Source organism: Nesoenas mayeri (genome assembly GCF_963082525.1).
Source record: "Nesoenas mayeri genome assembly, chromosome: 19".
In the NCBI taxonomy this organism is placed as follows: domain Eukaryota; kingdom Metazoa; phylum Chordata; class Aves; order Columbiformes; family Columbidae; genus Nesoenas; species Nesoenas mayeri.
Window position 1 is genome coordinate 8,591,395 of NC_137568.1, and position 21,159 is coordinate 8,612,553.

The 21,159-nt window shown below is 44.9% G+C and overlaps 1 protein-coding gene across 1 annotated transcript; it reads left to right on the forward strand.

The window, feature by feature from the left end:
* Window positions 1-1,352: 1,352 nt before the first annotated feature.
* On the forward strand, window positions 1,353-18,185 carry LOC308047759 (myosin heavy chain, skeletal muscle, adult; the record flags this gene model as incomplete). Its single annotated transcript, XM_080356467.1, has 38 exons — window positions 1,353-1,559; window positions 1,647-1,790; window positions 1,883-2,039; window positions 4,026-4,053; window positions 4,151-4,265; window positions 4,358-4,450; window positions 4,578-4,641; window positions 4,733-4,831; window positions 4,933-5,036; window positions 5,117-5,255; window positions 5,696-5,814; window positions 5,908-6,057; window positions 6,846-7,016; window positions 7,661-7,967; window positions 8,067-8,140; window positions 8,905-8,992; window positions 9,085-9,202; window positions 9,531-9,654; window positions 10,300-10,436; window positions 10,539-10,794; window positions 11,782-12,024; window positions 12,231-12,407; window positions 12,493-12,638; window positions 12,727-12,817; window positions 12,906-13,295; window positions 13,445-13,571; window positions 13,751-13,869; window positions 14,323-14,519; window positions 14,816-14,999; window positions 15,086-15,251; window positions 15,423-15,547; window positions 15,708-16,016; window positions 16,117-16,320; window positions 16,588-16,713; window positions 16,809-16,979; window positions 17,066-17,170; window positions 17,314-17,409; window positions 18,030-18,185. 38 exons carry the CDS (start codon window positions 1,353-1,355, stop codon window positions 18,183-18,185), a joined length of 5,826 nt encoding a protein of 1,941 aa, XP_080212593.1.
* Between the last annotated feature and the right edge of the window lie 2,974 nt (window positions 18,186-21,159).

A 21,159-nucleotide genomic window follows, 5' to 3' on the forward strand; every position in this document is an offset into this window, starting at 1 on the left:
CTGATTTGCTGTATTTTGGATTCCCTCTGAATCTAGCAAAGTCCTGGCCCATAATACGTGTCTGGTTTTCCCCTTTTCAATATAACATATAATCAATTACAGAATAACATTTAGCTATGATTTGTCTTTTGTAGAGTTGTCTTTTTTGATACTGTAAAACGTAGTCTCCAAATTCACAGGACTATGTGCACAAGGTACATTGTATTATTTCCATGTTACATCTGGGATAGCTGCAGTAAAGAAATACCAAAGAGTCTCTCCTGGGCCAAAGATCAAGTTATCAGAAGGGACAGTAAAGCGACCTGTATATTCTACATTCAAGTTCTTTAAGTGCCCTGACTGGTCGAGATTCCCTTTTTAATGGCCCTGTCAGACTATTTATAGGAAATGTATCCACAGGAATGATAAGATGTAAAACATTTCTAAATATATCTAGTCAAATCAAATGACAATTATGCTGTTAGCTAAGTTTGCCAGACAAAGTTTTGCCAAAGATGGTTTGCCAAAATATGTTTTGACTGAAGGAAAAGGAAACATCCAGAGCATCTGCATACCAGACTCTATAAAAGTCTCTTTGGAGTGCTGTGCCCAGTCCTGTAGAAAATTTCAAGGTAAGTGTATGGCTCCTGTGAACTTCTGGGCAAAGTATATAACTTTTTATTCTATTGAACTTCCTAGAAGTCTTGGATATTCATTTCTGTCAGGGAACTGTCTCTATTGCTTGAGTTTTTATTCTAGATTTGAAGACAGTATTTTTTCCTTCAGTTTCCATATTAATTCTGGATATATGTGCAATAGAAAATGAGGTGCTATGTTTTCAAACAGCAGTGACTGACTTTCAAACTCTGCCAGCAGAATGAGTACCAAAATGTACCTGCTTTTAAGGAGCAAGAAGAAATCCAACAGTCCAAGATTTCTAGAAAACAGAACAGGAAATAGTGGCATTTATATATGTCATAATGGAAGATTAATTATCCATAGCAAATAACTTTTCCAATGAAAAGCCACTATTTGCTATCCGACAATTAAGTGTCTCAGAGACTGTCAGGTAGCATTTCAAAAAATTAAAGACTTTTTTAATATGAAGTCTCTGCTATGGCAACATCCAAATTAACTACAGTCCATGAAGTTGAAGTGATACTGCTAAACTGTACTACAATACTCCAACACTAGTTACATAGCTAGATGTCTAAGGACTAATTTAAGAAAATATACATCTATATTCAGTCAAGACTGGGAAGTCTAAATTCAACTTTTGACTTGTTTATACCTACCTGGATATTTGAAGAGATCAACATATCTTCTTTCCTACAGAGTCCTCTGCTAACTGTGCCTCCTCTATAAGCACAACCATGGCCTCTCCAGATGCTGAGATGGCTGCCTTTGGGGAGGCAGCTCCTTACCTCCGAAAGTCAGAAAAGGAGAGAATCGAGGCCCAGAACAAGCCTTTTGATGCCAAGTCATCTGTCTTTGTGGTGCATCCTAAGGAATCCTTTGTGAAAGGGACAATCCAGAGTAGGGAATCAGGGAAGGTCACCGTCAAGACTGAAGCTGGAGAGGTGAGCAAAATGCAAGCTTCAGATCTGCATTTGATTCTCACTCTGAGCTTTTAGCTGATACGTGTGTACCTTTCTTTCCTCTGACAGACCCTGACTGTGAAGGAAGATCAAATCTTCTCCATGAACCCTCCCAAGTATGATAAGATCGAGGACATGGCCATGATGACCCACCTCCACGAACCCGCTGTGCTGTACAACCTCAAAGAGCGTTATGCAGCCTGGATGATCTACGTAAGTACCAGCAGCAGTCTTCCTTTGGGGAGCTGGGAGAACTGCTCTGCCAGGCTCAGGGGAAGGCAACGTGCTGTGTCCCTTCCTCGCAGACCTACTCGGGTCTCTTCTGCGTCACCGTCAACCCCTACAAGTGGCTGCCGGTGTACAACCCGGAGGTGGTGTTGGCCTACAGAGGCAAGAAGCGCCAGGAGGCCCCTCCACACATCTTCTCCATCTCTGACAACGCCTATCAGTTCATGTTGACTGGTGAGACAACAGCAACATTTCATGGAGATATAACTTCTTTTTTTTTTTTTAATATTTCTGTATGTAGAGATGTAAACCTCAGCATGAGCCTTTAATTATCCTAACAGTTGCTGATAGTATGCATGAGACATGGTTCTGTTCTAATGCATTTTAAAACTAACTTATAGCATGCTGACCACAGCACTGAAAAAGTTAAAGTGAAAAGTAATTAATAGGATTCATTTAGTCAGGTGAAACAAAAATTTTCCCTACCTATTATTGAGATCTGATTTACTCAAAATGTGACAGAAAATATTACTAGATCTCCAAACAATGTAATCGATCTCTCCCCAAACTGTATTGTAGGTTATTTTCTAACTGATTTTGCTTCATGAAGACATTCTTTGAAAAAAACCAAATTATATGACATCAGGTGTTATTCTGATATTTATAACATCTTGAAAAAGGACAAGTGAAAAAGTTAAAGTGAAAAGTAATTAATAGGATTAATTTAGTCAGGTGAAACAAAAATTTTCCCTACCTATTATTGAGATCTGATTTATTCAAAATGTGACAGAAAATATTACTAGATCTCCAAACAATGTAATCGATCTCTCTCCAAACTGTATTGTAGGTTATTTTCTAACTGGTTTTGCTTCATGAAGACATTCTTTGAAAAAAACCAAATTATATGACATCAGGTGTTATTCTGATATTTATAACATCTTGAAGAAGGACAAGGGTCAGTATCCCAACAAAGATGTACCCTCTGGAAGCAATGCTAAATACCTTCATTTCAAATTAGCTGTTATTTACTATTCCTATGTTATGGTTTTTCTTCTTAGGCATGAAAATTACTTGACTAGAAAGGACTAGAATTCCGTTCACTGAAACTGCAATAAGCAGAAGGGAATCAATGATTTAATGGTCATACCTCTACATGATTCCACGTTACTGAGCCTCACAGAATAAAAATGTTGACTGTTAAAAAAAGCCCCTGAATGTTGAATTAAAAAACCACAATAATTCGATTTTTTTCTCCTTGTCTACTTTCACTGAAGAAGGTTCATGAATTTCAAGTAGTTTAGCATTTTTTTTTCATATTCTATCTTATTTCTTCCTTCTCTAAAGTAGTTTCTTTTAAAACAGACTTGTAAAGACAGAAATAAACAAAAATAAGCAGAAACACACTGAAAGAAAAAGCGCAACCAATCAACCAACCAACCAAAACAACAACAAAACCAACAAAACCTGGACATTCTTTCTCACCTCAGAAATAATTCAGACTCTGTATTCAATGGTGAAAAGCAAAAATCAGGAAAGGAGGAAAAAAATACTTGTTCGAACATTTCTCATATTGATTAAATCTCTGCACTTCTACAAATGAGTTAGGTAAGGAGGAGATCAGAATTCTTTTGACCCATATAATCAGTGGTTACAATCCCTTGCAACTTGGAGATAAGACCTAATTAATCAGATTTCTCAAAGGGTATTTTGTTAAAAGGAAATCAGTATAAACCAATCTCAGATTCTTAAATTGTTGAGGATTCACAGATGTATAAGCATTTAGTTGTACTTGCTGAGAACTTAAAAAGGCACACAATAAATTTGATATTAATCTCTCTAGATTCTACCGGGAGATCTTTCATACTAAAACCTTCTAACATCTATAACAGACTTCTCTGAGGAAGATAATCCTCCAGAGTTCTTGAAGTCACTTGAAAGTAACAGACATCCTTGCTTCACTATTCATTTCATACAGAGATTTATATGAGAAAAATGTCAAACTAAAAAGAAGTGTACAATTTCAAAGACTGAAAAGGCAGTTTAAATTAACACCTCAGAAACGAAAAAAAGAATTGAAGATATCCAAACTTTGAAAACTCCAGCTTTCTCCATGAAATACATAGGCTCGCTAAAAGCATGGCTTGTATTTATCAGACACACTGTGTTCTGTATTACTCAAGAATGCCACTGACAACGTCTTTGTATCTGCGTCCTACACAGATCGTGAGAACCAGTCGATCCTGATCACGTACGTACACTCCCTGCTGGGTCCCTGCGGGGCTGCCCGGTGCCAGGGGATCTCCTGCCTGACCACACACTCTCTGCTTCTCTCTTTGCTTTGACAGCGGAGAATCCGGTGCAGGGAAGACTGTGAACACCAAGCGTGTCATCCAGTACTTTGCAACAATTGCAGCCAGTGGGGAGAAGAAGAAGGAGGAGCAGCCATCAGGCAAAATGCAGGTAAATTAATAGATGCTGGCTTAGTCAAAGCTTTTCTCCATTCCTGACATGATTTTTGGAAAGGATAACCAGCAATATCTATCATCCTGCAGGGAACGCTTGAGGATCAAATCATCAGCGCCAACCCACTGCTGGAGGCCTTTGGAAACGCCAAGACCGTGAGGAACGACAACTCCTCACGCTTTGTAAGTTGTTGCTTTGGACAAAATCTCCCGCTCATTCCAAGACAAGTGATGGCCCTGGCAGTATCCCACATAAAGGAAATGTCAGAAAAGCCCAAAAGGCTGAAATGCTGCTGCTTCTCCTTAACAGGGCAAATTCATCAGAATCCACTTTGGAGCCACAGGCAAACTGGCTTCTGCAGACATTGAAACTTGTAAGAGACTCTCCTGGCCTGATCCCATTCCTCCCCAAATTCCCACCTCCATGTGCATTCCTGTGCCTGACTCTTCTGCCTTCCTTGCCAGATCTGCTGGAGAAGTCCAGAGTCACTTTCCAGCTCCCTGCAGAAAGAAGCTACCACATCTTCTATCAGATCATGTCCAACAAGAAGCCGGAGCTAATTGGTAGGAAGGATCATTATGACTTTTTGAGGATGATTGCCGAGCAACAGTTCACCCTATTACCTGCTTGACAAAACCTGTGTCTTGCCTCTTCCTGCTTTCAGACATGCTCCTCATCACCACCAACCCTTTTGATTTCCACTATGTGAGTCAAGGTGAGGTCACTGTTCCCAGCATTGATGACCAGGAGGAACTGATGGCTACAGATGTAAGTACTTGAAAGAAATATTTTTGCTGTGATAGTTAAGGATTTTAGGCAATGTTCTTACTTCATTGTTTTGACTGCAGAGTGCCATTGACATCTTGGGCTTCACTGCTGATGAAAAGACTGCCATCTACAAGCTGACAGGGGCCGTCATGCACTATGGGAATCTGAAGTTCAAGCAGAAACAACGAGAGGAGCAGGCAGAGCCTGATGGCACAGAAGGTACCAGCAGAATGAGCAATGGACTTGTTCAAAGAACTTCTCTGCTTGTGGAGATGACATGATAACCTCCAAAGAGAGGCCTTTGTTGGCCTGAGTTCAACATAGAATGCTGAGGAAAAGCACCTTTGTTCACTGTCTGTCTAACTGCAGAGGTGCTTCCCTGCTTGTAGGAAATACCATAATTTTTCTGATTAATACTCCTCAAATATACACAGCCTGATAGGGCGAGCTTCAACACAGGATCTCTCTCTCTCCAAACACCTGGTTTCCAAGAAGGCCATCATTAGCTTCCTGATTTACATTGCTTTCCAGACGTTCTGTTTGAGAGCAGACCAATGCTTTTCCATTTCTAGAACATGAATGGGAGAGCTGTCCACACTGACCGAATTCTAGACATTATCCAAAAATAAATGTTTCTCTCTCTTTCCCCCCCTCTCTAGTGGCTGACAAGGCTGCCTACCTGATGGGCCTGAACTCAGCTGAACTGCTCAAAGCCCTGTGTTACCCCCGAGTCAAAGTTGGGAATGAATATGTGACCAAAGGTCAAACAGTATCACAGGTAAAATTTGGATTTTGAAAATGAATAGCTTGAAGGAGTACCTGAGCATTCTTCTTTGACACCAGGATGTAACTGCAGTCCTTTCTGCTTTAGGTGAACAATGCAGTAGGTGCCCTGGCAAAAGCTGTCTTTGAGAAGATGTTCTTGTGGATGGTTATTCGTATCAACCAACAGCTGGATACCAAGCAACCCAGACAGTACTTCATTGGTGTCCTGGACATTGCTGGCTTTGAAATCTTTGATGTAAGGAACAAGGACTTGGCACCATGGTCAAGGGAGGGTGAGGGAGGGGTCACGAGGATTACAAAACACACTTCTTTTTAAGAAGATTCAGAGTTTTATCCTCCTCATCTGCAGATTTTGAGAACTTCTCCCTCTGTTGCAGTAGTACCCTCAAATGGCTTTACTAACAAACACCTTGATTCTAACATTGTCAACAGGTAGAAAAAGCTCTGCTTTCTGACAAATGGTCTCAAAGGCCTCCGAGCTTGTAAATGTCTTAGGCTTAGCAAACAAAGAGAAAGGTCTAGGACTAAGGCTCAGAGGGACCTTGGCCAAAGGTGTGGATGCTCTTGGGAGAGCAAAGGGCAGTGCTATGGGAAAGTTCCCAGCATGTTACCTGTGTTGTGACTGGAGTCATGATGTCAGGACTTCAGTGGCACAGCAGAGAAACCCCTGGACTGTTGATCCGAGGGACATTCTCAGGTGGGTCACTGAGAAGGTTTCCACTCTCCCGGAGATCAGACATGGGACACCTGCACAATGCTGCAGCTAAGGTTACTGATGGGTCTGCTTTTGAGTAGCACAGTAAAAAAAGAAGTGTTACATTAACTTGATTTCACAAGTGATAATAATAAAATCCTTTATGGACAGCAAATTTTAGAATAGAAGTCCTGCTAAGGAAACAGATGCTGTTATAGTATGATTAGGAGTGTTGCTTCAGCTCGGGAAGGTCAACCAGCACCAGGAGAACACTAGCAAACACCTGTGGTGTTTGCCACACCTTGACAACCTCTCCTTGCTTTGGGCAGTTCAACAGCTTTGAGCAACTGTGCATCAACTTCACCAATGAGAAACTGCAACAGTTCTTCAACCACCACATGTTCGTGCTGGAGCAGGAGGAGTACAAGAAGGAGGGAATTGAATGGGAGTTCATTGACTTTGGGATGGACCTGGCTGCCTGCATTGAGCTCATTGAGAAGGTACCTTTTCCTTACAAGTGTGCAATGTATTTTGGAGTTTGGTGATGTTTCTGTTTCTGAGATTCAGCTCAGAAAGAACTCACAGTCAGACAGTCAATGCCAGTTAAACAAAACATTTTGCACTGAAACTTGTTCTAGTCTGGCAAAGAGGAATGAGGAAATTCAAACCTGTGTCATCAATCCTTCATTGCCTGCTCTTCAAGCATGGGAAATATAACCTGGACTTGCACCAACACACTTCTTTAAAAGAGACTGGAGTCAGTCTCCTTTCTTTTTCCTCTGAAGTTTCAAATCAGAACTCCACGCACAAGTTTAGGAAATAAATATCCTCTCATCTAACTTCCCAAAACAACTGGGCCCCTTGTAACAATTTTCCCAATTATTTTTTCTGTTTATCATTTCTCCCTCCAATTCTACTCCCAATTCTAACCTGGATCTGACAGACATTCTTTAAGTTCCATAAGATGCTGCAGGAAGGTAAGAAAAGGCAGAAATAAGCTCCCTAACTTTGTATAACTCCTGATAAACTTAGGCCTTTATGCAGGCTGAGATGCTTCCAGCAGCACACTGCTACCTTTGATGTTCATAGCATGTGGTTCCCATCATTAGCATCTTTCTCTACCACTTCTTTTGGTACTTTCCAGCCCATGGGCATCTTCTCCATCCTGGAAGAGGAGTGCATGTTCCCCAAGGCAACTGACACCTCTTTCAAGAACAAGCTCTATGACCAGCATCTGGGCAAGTCCAACAACTTCCAGAAGCCCAAACCTGCCAAAGGCAAGGCTGAGGCTCACTTCTCCCTGGTGCACTACGCTGGCACGGTGGACTACAACATCTCTGGTTGGCTGGAGAAGAACAAGGACCCTCTGAACGAAACTGTCATTGGGTTGTACCAGAAATCATCCTTGAAGACATTGGCCTTACTCTTTGCTGCCTATGGTGGGGAAGCAGGTAAGCTCTGTTAAATCCATTTCCATGCATTTGTATTGTACAAAGTGGAATCTCAAAGACAATGTTAGAAGCATCTGGTCATTTTCTTCAATTTTGCAGAGGCTGGTGGTGGTGGCAAGAAGGGTGGCAAGAAGAAGGGTTCATCCTTCCAGACCGTCTCAGCTCTCTTCCGGGTAAGGGCAGAATTCGTCATCTCTTGAAGATGTCAGTTTTCAGTTATGTTTTCGAGGTTTATATTTGGCTGCAGTCAAGATATTTACATAAATAGAGTTACTACTAAAAAAGTAAATTTGCATGGTCTGTACAAATATTCCATCCTTTTAAAAAGAACTTAATTAGCTGCCAAATCAGATGCTAGTCATGCTTAACCAAGAATACGTGTCATCCACTTAAAACATCCAACTAAATAGCACAAGAAATACCACCTTGAAGGGGAGCAGGAAGGGCAGGGCTGAGCTCTTCTCTGTGACAGTGACAGAACCCAGGGAATGGCAGAAGATGTGCCAGGGAGGGTCAGTGGGACATGAGGAAAAGGTTCTTCACCCAGAGGTGCTGGACACTGAACAGGCTTCCCAGGGAGGTGTCACGGCCCCAACCTGACAGTGTTCAAGAAGAGACTGGACAACGTCCTCAGACAGACGGGGTGTCCTGTGGGGTTGTCATTGCAGGGACAGGAGTTGGACTTGATGATCCTTGTGGGTCCCTTCCAACTCAGGACATTACATGATTCTGTGAACCATTATTCTATGAAAGATTTAAAAACAAACAAACAAACAAATATCTGGGAGCCTTCAGTTTCCAAGTTTCCCTTTGGGAGCTCTGTAAGATGTTTTAGGGAAGGCAGGTCTGCATCCTGAAACATTGAGTTTGGTACATCCACTATTAAGCTTCCAGTGTTTATGCTTAATAACATAAACTTCATTTCATGATCACATAGGAGAATTTAAACAAGCTGATGGCTAACCTAAGAAGCACTCACCCCCATTTTGTACGATGCATCATCCCAAATGAAACAAAAACACCAGGTAAGCAGATTCAATAGGAGGAAAAAAAAGACCCAGAAGCTCTTCTGGTGAGTATCAAACAACGGAGAAGTAACTAATGGTGGTATTGTTAGGTGCCATGGAACATGAGCTGGTGCTGCATCAGCTGCGGTGCAATGGCGTGCTGGAAGGAATCCGAATTTGCAGGAAAGGATTCCCCAGCAGAGTTCTGTATGCTGACTTCAAGCAAAGGTAAATGTGCTTCACCTTTCTCCCCATTCAAACCAAGCTGAAGAGCCTGGGTATCATAATATACTTGAAACACCATACTTTAAATTGGTACTGAACAGTAATACAGAAATGTTTTGCCATCAATTCATGATGATATGACATTGCTGACATCAGGATGCTCTTGCACTTAGAGTTAATAACAAAAACACTCTCTGTATCCTGTTCTGAAAGTATGAACCGTCTCCAGGCATGAGACTGATTCAGTGAGACAATTTGAGAAGGCTGTGGTGTTCAATCATAGTGATGGTTGTGGTGATGGGGATTTCTTTATGTTCTGTTTCTTCTGCAGATACAGAGTGCTTAATGCAAGTGCTATCCCAGAGGGACAGTTCATGGACAGCAAGAAGGCTTCAGAAATGCTCCTTGGGTCCATTGATGTGGATCACACCCAATATAGATTTGGTCACACCAAGGTAGAAACAAGACCTGTGTTAAAAGCTTCTCAGGGAGCTGAAAGGGTGGGCTTTTCTATCCTTACCTGTGGAGGGAGCACAGCACAGTAACAGAGCTGGCAGGGTAGGAGCCCCAGTCAGCAGGTGCTCAGCCCCACAGTACCCAAGCAAGGAAAGTGGGGAAGACCCTGGAATGGTAGTCAGGTTCAACCAAGAGTCCAAACCATCAGGCTAGCTTGTGACAATAAGGAAGGTCTGAGGTGAAGCCAAAAAGCCTTGTATTTTTGAGATTGCACATGTCATATATAAATAGGCTAATAAGGCCCAGGCTGTATTCATTAACTCCTAGGCAGATCCACAGCAATGAGATTGACCTAACATCAAGTCAGGATGTAAGTCTGCAAGTCATGGTAGAGCTCAGTGGGGTCCATGACCAGGCATATGTGTGGCTAAGGCTGTGGCTTAACTGGAAACCATAACTCACAGCACATAGCTCTGAGACTGAATGCTTAGGGCTGAGCTTATAGGAAGCTTGTAGCACCTTGGGAAGAGGGCTTGGGAGGGGGGCCAAGGTGAGGCTGGTCACGGCCATTAAGATCTGCTTCAGGATCCTAAAAGACTTTGTGACACCTAAAAACGACATGGTGCAACATTTCCTTCCTCAAGGTGTTCTTCAAGGCTGGGCTGCTGGGACTCCTGGAGGAGATGAGAGATGACAAGCTGGCAGAAATCATCACTCGCACACAAGCCAGGTGCAGAGGTTTCCTGATGAGAGTGGAGTACCAGAGAATGGTGGAGAGGAGGTAGACTTTTCTCATATTTAATTTCTTCTCACGGTACTTGATTGGTGAAGCTTAAATACATCACACCAAAGTGATACAATATCCATATGAATTTCCTTTCAGGGAATCCATCTTCTGTATCCAGTACAATGTTCGGTCCTTCATGAATGTCAAGCACTGGCCCTGGATGAAGTTGTTCTTCAAGATCAAGCCCTTGCTGAAGAGCGCAGAATCGGAGAAGGAGATGGCCAACATGAAGGAAGAATTTGAGAAAACCAAGGAAGAGCTTGCGAAGTCAGAGGCAAAGAGGAAGGAGCTGGAGGAGAAAATGGTGGTCCTGCTGCAGGAAAAAAATGACCTGCAGCTCCAAGTGCAGGCGGTGAGTATCACTGTTCATTTGTCCCTGGGAAAGTAATGTCACACAGCCAGAACACTTCTCACCCTGAGCAGGGACTCACAGGAGGCTGAATAATGTGTAGTAGAAAACGTTCTAAATCACACACTCTAACACTGCGTAAACAGGCACTGGCAGGGGCATGGTGAGTCTCGTGGCAGCCCCACATGAGACCTGACGTTCCTGCTGCCTGAGGAAAGAGCCACGTAACACTGGGCAACAAGTAACCCACAGCAGAGAGCTCTGAACTGAAGGGAAATATCTCCACCTACTTAACATTCATCACCATGTATCTGTCTAACAGAGTCAAGGCAAAGCTCAGAAGGATACACTATTTACAGCTACACTAGGGAAGCCATGATTACTTTCAGAAACATGGATACTTTCCATTCAGGCTCAATTAGGAAAAGGTGTTTCTTCACACCAAATGAAATGATCAACTAGTTAGCACTGTAAATGCTCAGCATGGGCTGGAAAGAAGGCACAGAGGTGACTGATACGAAAGGCAAGAACTCTGCTGGACAGCAATTTCAATGCATGTAGAAAGGTGATAAATTTCTTTCTCAACTAAATTATTCTCATAAGATGGAAAAGCCTTCATTTCCCAAATCTTATAAGGTTCTCAGTGAGGCAATTAAAAAGCTACTAAGTGCTTCTCCTGTCAGGAAAAAGGACTCCAAGCCTTTGTTCCTGCTGAAACTAGTAATTGAAGTGACCACTCTTGTCTTGTGTTGTGTTTGTGAGTGCATGAGATATCTCTGTGAGACAATTTGAAGAGATACAAAAAATTTGGAATCAATGTTGATAGCAGATAAAATGGTTTCCCAATAGACATGTGGCAAGATCCTTCGGTTTCTGGAGTGGAAGGCCACGGTCGGTCCTGTATTAACACGTGCCTACTCAGGGATAAAAAAGACAGAGCAGAGAAACTTCAAAACATTACAACCCATAAAATCTGTGTCTCTCCACCAGGAAGCAGATAGTTTGGCTGATGCTGAGGAAAGATGTGACCAGCTCATCAAAACCAAAATCCAGCTGGAAGCCAAAATTAAGGAGGTGACTGAAAGAGCTGAAGATGAGGAAGAAATTAATGCTGAGCTGACAGCCAAGAAGAGAAAACTGGAGGATGAATGTTCAGAGCTGAAGAAAGACATTGATGACCTTGAGTTAACGTTGGCCAAAGTGGAGAAAGAAAAGCATGCCACTGAAAACAAGGTACACACAAAGAAAGTGTAAAAATATTTGCTTCTAGGAGAAAAAGAACCTGCTATCATAGGATGTGTGGTTTTTGGAACATGTGAGTTGGGCCTCATCTGAGCAATCAAAGGAATAATGAGCTGGATGAAAACAACAAAAAGAAAGCTTTATTCAACTGCTAAGCTTGTTTTCCACTGAATTCTGAAAAATACTTACATATGTAGGTGAAAAACCTGACAGAGGAGATGGCAGCCCTGGACGAGACCATTGCTAAGCTGACAAAAGAGAAGAAAGCCCTCCAAGAGGCCCATCAGCAGACACTGGATGACCTGCAAGTAGAAGAGGACAAAGTCAACACGCTGACAAAAGCCAAGACCAAGCTGGAGCAGCAAGTGGATGATGTGAGCACACGGCCATCCATCAAGAACAGGACAGGTATGGAGTTAGACCTGACCGGTTGTGAGCTGAGGGTCTTGTTCTTTTTAGCTGGAAGGATCCCTGGAGCAAGAGAAGAAACTGCGCATGGACCTTGAGAGAGCTAAGAGGAAACTCGAAGGAGACCTGAAGCTGGCCCATGACAACATAATGGATTTGGAAAATGATAAGCAGCAGCTGGATGAGAAACTGAAGAAGTAAGTGCAGCTGTGGGACACCTGAGTGCTGGGCTGGTCACACTTGTCTTTTTTCCCTGATCTCTAACATGGTTTGATTTGCCCACAGGAAAGACTTTGAGATCAGCCAGATCCAGAGCAAAATCGAGGATGAGCAAGCCCTGGGTATGCAACTACAGAAGAAGATCAAGGAGCTTCAGGCAAGTCTGTGTTCCTTCCCCTCTCTCTCCCAGTCTCAGGTCAGGTAGGAGGAGGGACTGGGTGTGAAGGGTCCCTAATGTTCCACAGGCCCGTATTGAGGAACTGGAGGAGGAAATTGAGGCTGAGCGAACCTCTCGGGCAAAAGCCGAGAAGCATCGCGCTGACCTCTCCAGGGAGCTGGAGGAGATCAGCGAGCGCCTAGAAGAAGCAGGAGGGGCTACAGCAGCTCAGATTGAGATGAACAAGAAGCGTGAGGCAGAGTTTCAGAAGATGCGTCGCGACCTGGAAGAGGCCACGCTGCAGCACGAAGCCACGGCTGCCGCCCTGCGCAAGAAGCACGCGGACAGCACAGCTGAGCTTGGGGAGCAGATCGACAACCTGCAGCGAGTGAAGCAGAAGCTGGAGAAGGAGAAGAGCGAGCTGAAGATGGAGATTGATGACTTGGCCAGTAACATGGAGTCTGTCTCCAAAGCCAAGGTATGGAAAGGCAGTAGAGAATGCCCACCAGGCGAAGGTCTAGCCCATAACCTACATCTACCAGCCACATTCTCATTAAAAATATCCCTGCTGTTAGAATAATGAGTGCAGCTGTTGATCTCCTTTTTTTCCTTGTGGTTTCTACCTAGGCAAATCTGGAGAAGATGTGCCGCACTCTGGAAGACCAGCTGAGTGAGATTAAAACAAAGGAGGAGCAGAATCAGCGCATGATCAACGACCTCAATACTCAAAGAGCTCGTCTGCAGACAGAATCAGGTGAGATATTCTCATTTCTTAGGTAAAATGGAACAACCTGCACTTAATGAGGATACCACAGGGTGCAGAGTGACAAATGGTAAAACCTCTCCAGGCCACTCCTGATTAAATGGGTTTACAGGCAGAAATTGTCATAGTATTACTAGTCTAGTTACCTTTCTTCAATTTCCTCTTCCCAGGTGAATATTCACGGCAGGTGGAAGAAAAGGATGCCCTGATTTCTCAGCTGTCCAGGGGCAAGCAAGGCTTTACCCAACAGATTGAGGAACTCAAGAGACATCTAGAAGAAGAAATAAAGGTCTGCAAGCACCCTGCTGTACACAGTCTATATCTCCCCTAAAAGTATCTGGAGAATCATGTCTGATCCAGACTGGTTCAATATTCTTTACCCAGACACATGTAGTACTGTAGTAATGAACATACACCAACTCATAGGCTACTGAGGAGAGGAAGTGTCATGAGTTTGATGATGGAAGTAGTCATTAAAAAGGCTTTCGTGAGAATATGTCGATGCTCTCTAAACCAGGATACAGAAACATATGTAGTAACACTTAAAGAAATAGTATATAACTGTACCCAGAGCCCCTGTCACTAAGACATCTGATCCTCCAGAACACATGGGTGATGGCTCCAGGAGCTTCCACCTTTGTATTTTCTTAATTTGAGTTTCATTCATAGTTTCTTGACAGTGTCACTGTCAAGCGTCATCTCAAGACAAGTATCCAGGTTACCAATCCCCATGTTCCCACAGGCCAAGAACGCCCTGGCCCATGCCCTGCAGTCTGCTCGCCACGACTGTGACTTGCTCCGGGAACAATATGAGGAGGAGCAGGAAACCAAGGGGGAGCTGCAGCGTGTGCTGTCCAAGGCCAACAGCGAAGTGGCCCAGTGGAGAACCAAATACGAGACTGATGCTATTCAGCGCACAGAGGAGCTGGAGGAGGCCAAGTACGTGGGAAGTGGGATGTTGAATGGCTGGAGAAGACTGAGGCTGTCAAGGGAAACTGGAGTCTCTAACTTTGGGTTAGAACAGTGGTGGGACTAAGGTAGGAATACACCATCTTTGCCATAAAGGGGAAAGAAGGAGGAAGAGGAAAAGCATGCTGTGGAAAAAAGGGAAGATTGGAAACACAAATGAAGCCCTTGAAGTAGAACAGTTAGGACAGGCCAGATACTCAGAAGGTGTTGTGACACAGATGTGGTAGACCCTTAAGCTCTAACCTGGAGCTGTGCTGATCTGCCAGGAAGAAGCTGGCACAGCGCCTGCAAGATGCAGAGGAACACGTTGAAGCTGTGAATGCCAAATGTGCCTCCCTGGAAAAGACAAAGCAGAGGCTGCAGAATGAAGTGGAGGACCTGATGATTGATGTGGAGAGATCAAATGCTGCCTGCGCAGCTCTGGATAAGAAGCAGAAGAACTTTGACAAGGTCTTTTGGGCTCCAGACGTGGGGTTCCTGGGCAGAGCATCCCCTCCTGATGGCCACATCCAAACTCACACCTGGTTTCTCTTCAGATCCTGGCAGAATGGAAGCAGAAGTACGAGGAGACACAGGCTGAGCTGGAAGCCTCCCAGAAGGAGGCTCGATCTCTCAGCACGGAGCTCTTTAAGATGAAGAATGCCTATGAGGAGTCCTTGGACCACCTGGAAACGCTGAAGCGGGAGAACAAGAACTTGCAGCGTAAGTGCCCGTCCCTCTGCTCCTGGCAGGGCTTTCTCCTGTCCAGCACTACGCACCGCTGCACATGGGTCTGTGCCTGCAGGTGGGCAGGGATGTCTGTCACCTTGGTGTGACAGGGCCCTTCCCGTTGTGCTCTGTGCCTGACCATGCCATTGGTGGTTGTTCCCACAGAGGAGATTTCCGACCTCACGGAGCAGATTGCAGAGGGAGGAAAGGCGATTCATGAGCTGGAGAAAGTCAAGAAGCAGGTTGAGCAGGAGAAATCTGAACTCCAAGCCTCCCTGGAGGAAGCTGAGGTACATAGGGTGCTGAGAAATGGTGTCCAGAGGGAAAGTATGGCAGTAGTTATCTGCAGAGCTGGCAGGAAAGCAACCTAGATTTTACGAAGTACTGCTTAAGTGATGACTTGGGAAGCAAGCAATGGTTTAAGTCACTTGTCCCACTGCCTTTTTCCAGGCCTCCCTGGAACATGAAGAGGGGAAGATCCTGCGCCTCCAGCTTGAGCTCAACCAGGTGAAGTCGGAGATTGACAGGAAGATAGCAGAGAAGGATGAGGAGATTGATCAGCTGAAGAGAAACCACCTCAGAATTGTGGAGTCCATGCAGAGCACCCTGGATGCTGAGATTAGGAGCAGGAATGAAGCCCTGCGGCTGAAGAAGAAGATGGAGGGAGACCTGAATGAAATGGAGATCCAGCTGAGCCATGCCAACCGCCAGGCTGCAGATGCACAGAAGAACCTGAGAAACACCCAGGGAGTGCTCAAGGTCCGTTCAGCAAAGCTAGTGAATGACAGAAGACATCCCTAATAGTTTTGGCACCCAAGAACACAGTGGCATCCTGCAATTTCTCTTGTCCCTTTCTCAGGACACCCAGATACACTTGGATGATGCTCTGAGGACACAGGAGGACCTGAAGGAGCAGGTGGCCATGGTGGAGCGCAGAGCAAACCTGTTGCAGGCTGAAGTTGAGGAGCTACGGGCAGCTCTGGAGCAGACGGAGCGTTCGAGGAAACTGGCTGAGCAGGAGCTTCTGGATGCCACCGAACGTGTGCAGCTCCTCCATACCCAGGTCAGGCACTCAACTGGTAATTAATCCCATCAAAAAGGGATAACAGAGTGAGATTGCTGTGCATCTTGTAAGTGATTACTATGTGAACACTTGACAAGACATGGCACATTATTGCCAGTCTACGCAGCCACCCATGTCTGCTTGGCTGCTGTGGCCCTAAAGAGGGCTCTTGTATTAAAGACTTTCATAACCTGTACACACACTTTTAGCTCTTTATGTGGAGATATTATGTCTAACAGTACAAACCACATGTTTCCTGTTATACAGAACACCAGCTTAATCGGTACCAAGAAGAAGCTGGAAACAGACATTACCCAAATTCAGAGTGAAATGGAGGATACGATCCAGGAAGCCCGCAATGCTGAAGAGAAGGCCAAGAAGGCCATCACAGATGTGAGTCAGGAGCTCCTTTCATTGCTGATGATGAATGTATTTTCCTTCAAACTGTGTTCAGCTGCCAAATGGACTTGACCCTTTGCTCTCATCAGGCAGCCATGATGGCAGAAGAGCTGAAGAAGGAGCAGGACACCAGCGCCCACCTGGAGAGGATGAAGAAGAACCTGGACCAGACGGTGAAGGACCTGCAGCACCGTCTGGACGAGGCTGAGCAGTTGGCCCTGAAGGGAGGCAAGAAGCAAATCCAGAAGCTGGAGGCCAGAGTGCGTAGGGCTGCTCTTTGTACATGAGTGAACATGTCACATAAGCAGCCATCAGGGAAGCTCCAAAGATGGGCTTGTCCTTGCAGGTGCGGGAGCTGGAAGCGGAGGTTGATGCTGAGCAGAAGCGCAGCGCTGAAGCCGTGAAGGGTGTGCGCAAGTACGAGAGGAGAGTGAAGGAGCTGACCTACCAGGTAAGGCAGGAGGTCTCCTTGGACTGACAGAGTCTTCTCACCACAGGCCAAATTTTTCACACGCCATCCCCAAGGGGAATTTTTAAGCTCATGTGGTGGGAAGCAAATAATTCATTCTCTTTCTTCTTTATTGTCTGCTTTAGTCTGAGGAAGACCGGAAGAATATCCTCAGGCTCCAGGATCTGGTGGACAAACTACAAATGAAGGTGAAATCCTACAAGAGACAAGCTGAGGAGGCTGTGAGTATTGCTTGGAGAATGGGTAAGAGCCACCTTCCATTAGGGCAGCTCGCTCATTGAGCTGAGCATGAACACCAGGAAGAAAACATGAGAGAAACACTTAAGACACAACAGTTTTGGCCATGAATTCTACTGTGGTGCCTTGAGGCCTTGCTGAGTTCTGGGCACCCTGTGATCATAGATGAGATGGGGAAGTTCTGCATCCTGTTTTATATGGGAGGTCAGATTAATCAAACCAAGGGGGCACATCCACTGACTGAGAAATTCATGCATCTTTGTTCTTGAACAACAGCAGAAGGCTTCAGGGTGTTTCTCAACCTAATAAAGCACACTGATAGTTGGGTAGCAAATAGTGGCAGAATAAATACAGAAATGACACACTCAAGTGAAGAAATAGGTGCTCATGATTGACACAGTACTGGTGAAGCTTGTCCCAGTTGGGTCCTGAGTAAGGGAAGATGAGGAGGTCTGTGTGAGGCTTATGTGTACGCAGTGGTGGGTGGTAGATGGAGCTCTGGACCTTCCCCTTGAGAAGTCCCAGAACCACACACGGCTGAACTGCAGCAGGACTGAAAGCCCTTCCCTGGGCTCCTCACCACCAACTCCCTCTCTCCGCACAGGAGGAACTGTCCAATGTCAGCCTCTCCAAGTTCCGCAAGATCCAGCACGAGCTGGAGGAAGCCGAGGAGCGGGCTGACATTGCAGAGTCGCAGGTCAACAAGCTCCGAGTGAAGAGCCGGGAGTTTCATGGCAAGAAGATAGAAGAGGAAGAGTGAGGATGTCATGAGGCACTGAAGTGACCCGAAGGATGCACAAAATGTGAACCTTTTGGTCACTTTCTTCTGTAATTAGTCATTGTAGTCCTATCAATGTCTAAAAAATAAAGACTGTAGATTCTCTTGCGCAGGCACTGTGAGCACCATTTTAATTTGTGTTTATTTTACTGGTTATGGCTCTGTCATCATGAGCTTTTGATTTACTACCTTTGTCTGCCTCTGCCACGGTGCAGCTGTTTGTCACCTAATTCCTAACTACTTATGCTTGCTTTATTACTTCGTGACTCGGGCCTGCAGAGAAATTTAACTTCTCATGAAGAGAAATTAAGGACAGTAATTCATGACAGTGACTCCTGCAAGTTCAGTCTTCTCCCTGTTCTGTCCCAAGCAACAACTTATTTTATATTTTCCCATGCAGCAACTCAGCACTTCCCTAGTGAGGCAGACCATCAAGAGTGAGTTGCTCCTTTTGCTCGCCACTGTCCAAGGCAGATTTGTGGGGGGTTGATAACAAAAGTTCATGATTCATTGGGAAGCAGAGTGAAGGTCATCTTTGGTCCCCAATATGTCTGTTTTGTGAATTTAATTAGGCAACCATGAAGCGTATCACCTCCCTTTGAACTAAAACTAGAGAAGAGTAGTGACAGTTCTGTGACAATGCCTTTAATACATGTAGAGTAGATGGGTGTACGCAAAAGCTGAGTCTCTGGCACACTGCCCTCTGAAACACAACCCTGCCTGGCAGAATCTTTCTTTCCTGATGAGAAAGCCCAGCTGTTCAATGCGATGCTTTCCTAGTGGTATTGCAGAAATTCAAGGCCTCAACCAAGGGCTTTTATCACCAGCCTGTGGCAAGAGAGGTCAGAGTGGACAGCGAGCAGAAGAGAGGCAGCTGCAATAGCCCATCAGTGGAAGGCAAACACAGTGGTGGTCATTGGTAGCTGGCTTTTCCAGTCTAGCCTGCTGGTTTTCCATTCAATGTGCAGAAAAAGCAGCAAGGAACCTGGGCAGACAAATTTCTGCTTGAATCTGGGCCTGAGCAGAGCTTCACATGAACTGACAGTGACGACTTGAGAGGTGGGGTAAAAAGCCATCAGATTCGGTCTCAATCATTGCCTGTCGGGGCAGTGCTCAAAGGGCTTGAGCTCCCTGTCACAGCCGTGGCTTCTGAATTCCCATTGAGCACCAGACCAACCCCCCATGCATAACGCCTCTTGGGAAAGAGCTGGTATGGGGAGTTGAGGACAGGTGGTTTGTATCCTTCCAAAGGAAGTATTCCATTGAAGTCAAGTCAGCCTTACAGGTGAATCACCACAGAAACCTTCGAAAGGGTAGATGAGCATGTGGACAGGGAGATCCATTTGGTCTGGGATTTCCAAGTCAACTGGCATTTCAAAACCTTTCAGCCAGGCATCTCTACCAAGACTATTATAGAAGTGATGGAGCCATGCAACAAGAAGGAAGCTTCTCTCTCAGATAAATAATCCTCAAAGTCACAGCATGAAAGAGAAACGTTATTTGTGCTAGGGCCTGTGTTGTTCAAGTCATTGATAAAGCAAGCTGAAGAGATGTGGAAGAGGATAGAACACAATTTTTCCCAACAAAATAATGCTATTCCAGGCAGTAATGACAAGGATTGGTGCCTAAGAAATGCAGAAGGCTTTCACGACACTGAGTAAGGAGTGTCATTAAATAGCATGAAGAAGTCAGTACAGTTAAACCCACAAAATTATATGCGTGGGGAAATGTAATGCAGAGTCACATATAAAAAGATGGCCTCTGAATTGACAGTTACGTGCTAGGACCAAGGTCTTCCAGATGTGCTGCATGTGTGAAAATATCCACTCATTTATCAGCATTTGTATCAAAAGAGAAAATAAAAAGAGACAAACTGCAAGGAATTATGAATCCAAAGGTAAGAAAGTTGATCTGGTGCATGGGTGGCCTTCCTTAGCAGGACCAATTAAACAAACGCAGAGACTTAAGATAGGAGACATAACAGGAGTATAAAACCAGCCCAAGGTGCAGAGGCTTGAGCACCCTGACACTATGGCTGCTGGGTATCCTGTGCCACATCACCATCATTGCTTCATTTCCAACCCGTTTCCTTTCCTGTTCTTCTGCAAAAGAATGCTCCCCTCCTCACACCCCCTGTGTGGATACCATACCTCCTGCTGTACTTAGCTCCTTGCTAGAGGATCTTAGCCTCTGTGGCAGAGTCCTCCTGGCTCGCCCTTGCCAGGAGGCAGAGTCCTCCTTGCTCACCCTTCTGCTCGAACAGCTGCTCTAACTGCCTGCCTCCTGTTTGCTGGACCTGTTTTCTGTGCTCCTGGTTTCGTGCACTCCCTAGGGGCCATTTAAATCTCACGGCAACGCCCGTGCTGTGTCAGCCTCTCATGCAAGGTAAGCCAGTCTCCGGGCTGTCTATCTGCCCATCTGTGGATTTGCCTGACACTGGGTCTGCTGCTCTTCTCTCTTTGATCCATGCTCTGCAGCAGAACTTACCATAACTGTCACTGTGCTCCTCGCTCTCTCATCACTGACTGAGTATTGCTCTTGGTTGTGCCGCATTTAAATATCCCATGGTTGCCCCTGGCAATGCCCCTGCCACATCAGCCACTTGTGAGAGATCACTGTAGCCCTGTTCTGGTTTTGTGTGTGGGCAATGATGGCTGGCTTTGCTTGGGTTCACAGTGCCATTTTCACATCCAGAATGCCAAAAATCTAGCAGGAAAGGCAAAAAGCCAAATTGGTTGAGCAGGGATCTTCTTGAAATACAGCAAAAAAATAAATTACATGGTGAGTGGAAGCAAGGTCAGGCAACATGGGAGGACTACAGAGATGCTGCTCATCATTGTAGGGAGGAAATTTGTGCTGCGAAATCTCAATTAGAATTGAAGCTGGCCAGTACTGTGAAGGACAATAAAAAAGGCTTTTTAAAATATATTAATGGCAAAAGGCAAACTAGAAATCA